The following is a 3392-nucleotide window of genomic DNA, read 5'->3' as shown; positions in this document are numbered from 1 at the left end:
AGGTACGGCCCCCCGTCCCGGCGCTCGGAGTACAGAGTGATAGTCTCGGGGGAGTCATTGCTCTCTCTCTCAGCCTAAGTACTCCCCCAGGGTCCTCCAGGCGCGGTGCTGCTGCGAGCTTCCCCTTAAAAAGCATCGCCCCGTGTGCTTCGGGAGGGGAGGAGTGGTGTCTCCCGGATGCTGAGCGCTCCTCTCCTTCACTGTGCCGCTGCTGCTGTAACTACAGGAGGTGAAGCTCTAATCCGGTTTTAAAGTCACGTTTTGGTTTTTCTGTAGGGCTGCCTCCAAGTGGAAGTTGGCAGGATTTAAAGGATCACATGCGTGAAGCAGGTGATGTATGTTATGCTGATGTTTTCCGAGATGGCACTGGTGTCGTGGAGTTTGTGCGGAAGGAAGACATGACCTACGCTGTGCGAAAGCTGGATAACACTAAATTTAGATCTCACGAGGTAGGTATCACACTTACTTTCTTTGGCCAGAATTGGATACAAGGGGCTTAACAGTAGGATTTGAAGGTAAGGAACGTGTGGTGCTCACTGTTTGGTTACAAAGCAGCTAAATAAGCGTGTGGTCAGGCTGGAGATAAGACGTGTAAGCTCTGCTGTCTGTCCCGGCCGTAGTAACGCTGTCTGCAGTCTGTCAGCATGCCTGAAACATGGCCCTGAAGCCTCGACGTTTCAATCGAAAGTTCTGTCTATTCAATAGGGAGAAACTGCCTACATCCGTGTTAAAGTTGATGGCCCAAGAAGCCCAAGCTATGGAAGATCTCGGTCCCGCAGCCGTAGTCGTAGCAGGAGCCGTAGTCGAAGCAACAGCAGAAGCCGCAGTTATTCCCCAAGAAGAAGCAGAGGATCTCCACGCTACTCTCCCCGCCACAGCAGATCCCGATCTCGTACATAAACATCACTAGCTCTGATCTTTTTGTAGAACCCCATGTTGTACACAGTTTTCCTTTACTTAGTACAGTCTTTCATTATTTTTTTTAAAATTCCAACTGTTTTACTCGAATTGGCTGAAGTGTTGAATTGCATTCTTGTGTAAAATCCCTAGTGAGTATTTGCTCCTCGACACCGACATTCCCCTCCTGTCTTTGGTAAATTGTATTTTAATTGCTGTCAGTCAGGATTGTTCCGGTTTAGTTCTAGTTCAATACCAACATTCTTGGAGCTGTGGTATTGCTGTGTAAATGTCTCAGTGTTCCGCTGTGGTCGAGACGAGCTGGGGATGTTGGGATGTTTGTGGCTAACTTGTCTCTTCTGGGGGATCTTACATTTTATCTTGCCTTTTCGTGTGTCTTTCTGTAGACATATCTGAAGAGATGGATTAAGAATGCTTTGGATTAAAGGATTGTGGAGCACATGTCAATCATTTTAGGATTGTCAAAAGGAGGATTGAGGAGGATCAGATCAATAATGGAGGCAATGGTATGACTCCAAGTGCTATTGTCACAGATGAACTTGGCAGTATTGACCTTATACTGAGAGACAGGGGAATTGAGGCCGAGCACATACGTGTCCCCACGTGTCGCTTCAGGCATGTTCTCGTGACCGCAGGCTGCGATTGCTCTTCTCTTTTAAAACTTCATTTTCTGGGGGGGCAATTGTGGCCAGATCCCTGCTTTTGTAATTCTCTATTCCATTCTAGTTTTTTAAAGGAATAACCGGGGCCGGGGGGGGAGTATTGGTTTATTTCGTCCCACAGCGTTTGGTTACAAGTGTCCATGTCCGTAGTATCCGTACACTTGTAGTAGAACTTGCAATCAGAGTATAATATCAATACTGCTAAAATCTGCATGTCCTCTGTGTGACTGATACAGCGTGGCTGTTGCATTTTTATAAGTACCAGAATGAAAGCAAAATAAAAATGGCAAACCTAGTGGGGAATAATTTAAGTCTCAGCCCTGCCCCCTCAGACTAATTCACGATTGACTCACGATCCGTGTGAAAACACCGATTGTTAACGTTCCCTCCAGCTGGGAGTGCAGCTGTAGTCCAGCCATTCCATAGTAGGTGGATAGACTGAGCAGTTAAAGCTTTTCCAGTTTAGTAAGACCATTTTTTACAACCACAAAACCTCGTACCCACCAATGCGCTGAGTATGTTGGCATTTCCAGTTGACATATTGTAAATATTTACAATGTTTCCTCCAAATAGTAATTAACATTTCTAAAGAAATTATCTGAGCATCACCATTGGAAAGTTTGTTTTGGGGAATTGATAGTTATTACTGTACATCTGAATTAATTGATGGCAAACATAACTGATCATTCCCCAGAATCCTATTTTTTCATTACAGTATCTAACTTTTTGCCTCCTCTTTTTTGGTTTTGCTGGTTATAAAGGTTTGGATTGGAGAGGGCTCACTGGATCCCAATCCTTGGAGCTGGATCATTGGATTCAAATCATAATGTGGATAGGATAGGGAGGCTGAATTACAAGGATTCATGGAGCGGGATCAAATTACCAGGAACATAGGAGTGGATTCCTGCCCCAACCAAACCGCATTCGTGTGGATTTTTTTATTCAACTCAATTGGCTATTCCAAAGATATTTTTTTTCCTATTTTTGACGATTGGAGCCCTTAAGATGCACGATGGAGTTTTGCATTTTTTTGGTAAAAGGAGCAAAGCGAGGACCTGGAGAGGTACGCTGGAGCAATCTCCTTGGAAGGATTCAGCACGAGTAGATGGTAAACCTTAAAGGGGAAAAAGGGGGGTTTGTTTAAAAAAAAAAAAAAAAAGTAAATAAGTCATTTCTCTAAATTTAAAGACCAAAATTGGAGTTAAAGATGGCGTAGGTTTCAATTGGCAATTGCTTTTTTTTCTTTGACAAATAAAATTTTTACAAAAACACGCCCCGTGTCATCGTTGGTCGCGGAGTCTCGTCCTCGCCCACCGCCCTCGCGTTGGGGATCCGGACAAAAGCCTTTTGTGTGGAACAGAGCCGGAGTGTTCCACAGGAAGCGTCCATGTTTGAGCTGCTCCTCAATAAAGGATCAGTTCCCTGGGAAATGGGTGGAATTTAGTAGTTGGGGAAGGGAAAAGAATGAGTTCTCCATGCTTCGAGAGAGTGTTAATATGAGGGTTGGTGGGAGATCACATGGGGAAAATGGGAGATTTATGGGCTTGTCCTGAGGATGAATGGGGGGCAGAACTGCTCTCTCTGACCACTACTGGTGTGGGGGGAGGAAACTGAGCAGGAGCTGGGATCTTGGTGTCATCCCTGAGCTGTGGGCACTGGGAATTGCACCCCTGTGGCAGCCCTGGCCCGGCTGCACACAGCGCCTTCCCAGGTGGAAGGGGATGGATGCCCAGAGGAGGCTGTGGCCCTGGGGACCGTGGGGTGACTGCTGCCAGAGAAGTTTGTTGGGATGTGGGAAACGAGGGCAGTGGG

The 3392-nt window shown here is 46.1% G+C and overlaps 1 protein-coding gene across 1 annotated transcript; it reads left to right on the top strand.

The window, feature by feature from the left end:
- Window positions 1–2851, top strand: SRSF1 (serine and arginine rich splicing factor 1; the record flags this gene model as incomplete). The annotated part of the gene is given in 5 exon segments (XM_017730876.1): window positions 1–49; window positions 277–449; window positions 706–780; window positions 782–899; window positions 902–2851. Coding segments are annotated over 5 exon segments (441 nt in total), but the record flags the coding sequence as incomplete, so codon positions are not given.
- Between the last annotated feature and the right edge of the window lie 541 nt (window positions 2852–3392).

The sequence above is a fragment of the Corvus brachyrhynchos genome, unplaced genomic scaffold (genome assembly GCF_000691975.1).
Source record: "Corvus brachyrhynchos isolate BGI_N302 unplaced genomic scaffold, ASM69197v1 scaffold283, whole genome shotgun sequence".
In the NCBI taxonomy this organism is placed as follows: Eukaryota; Metazoa; Chordata; class Aves; order Passeriformes; family Corvidae; genus Corvus; species Corvus brachyrhynchos.
This window is presented reverse-complemented; position numbering and strand designations above follow the sequence as displayed.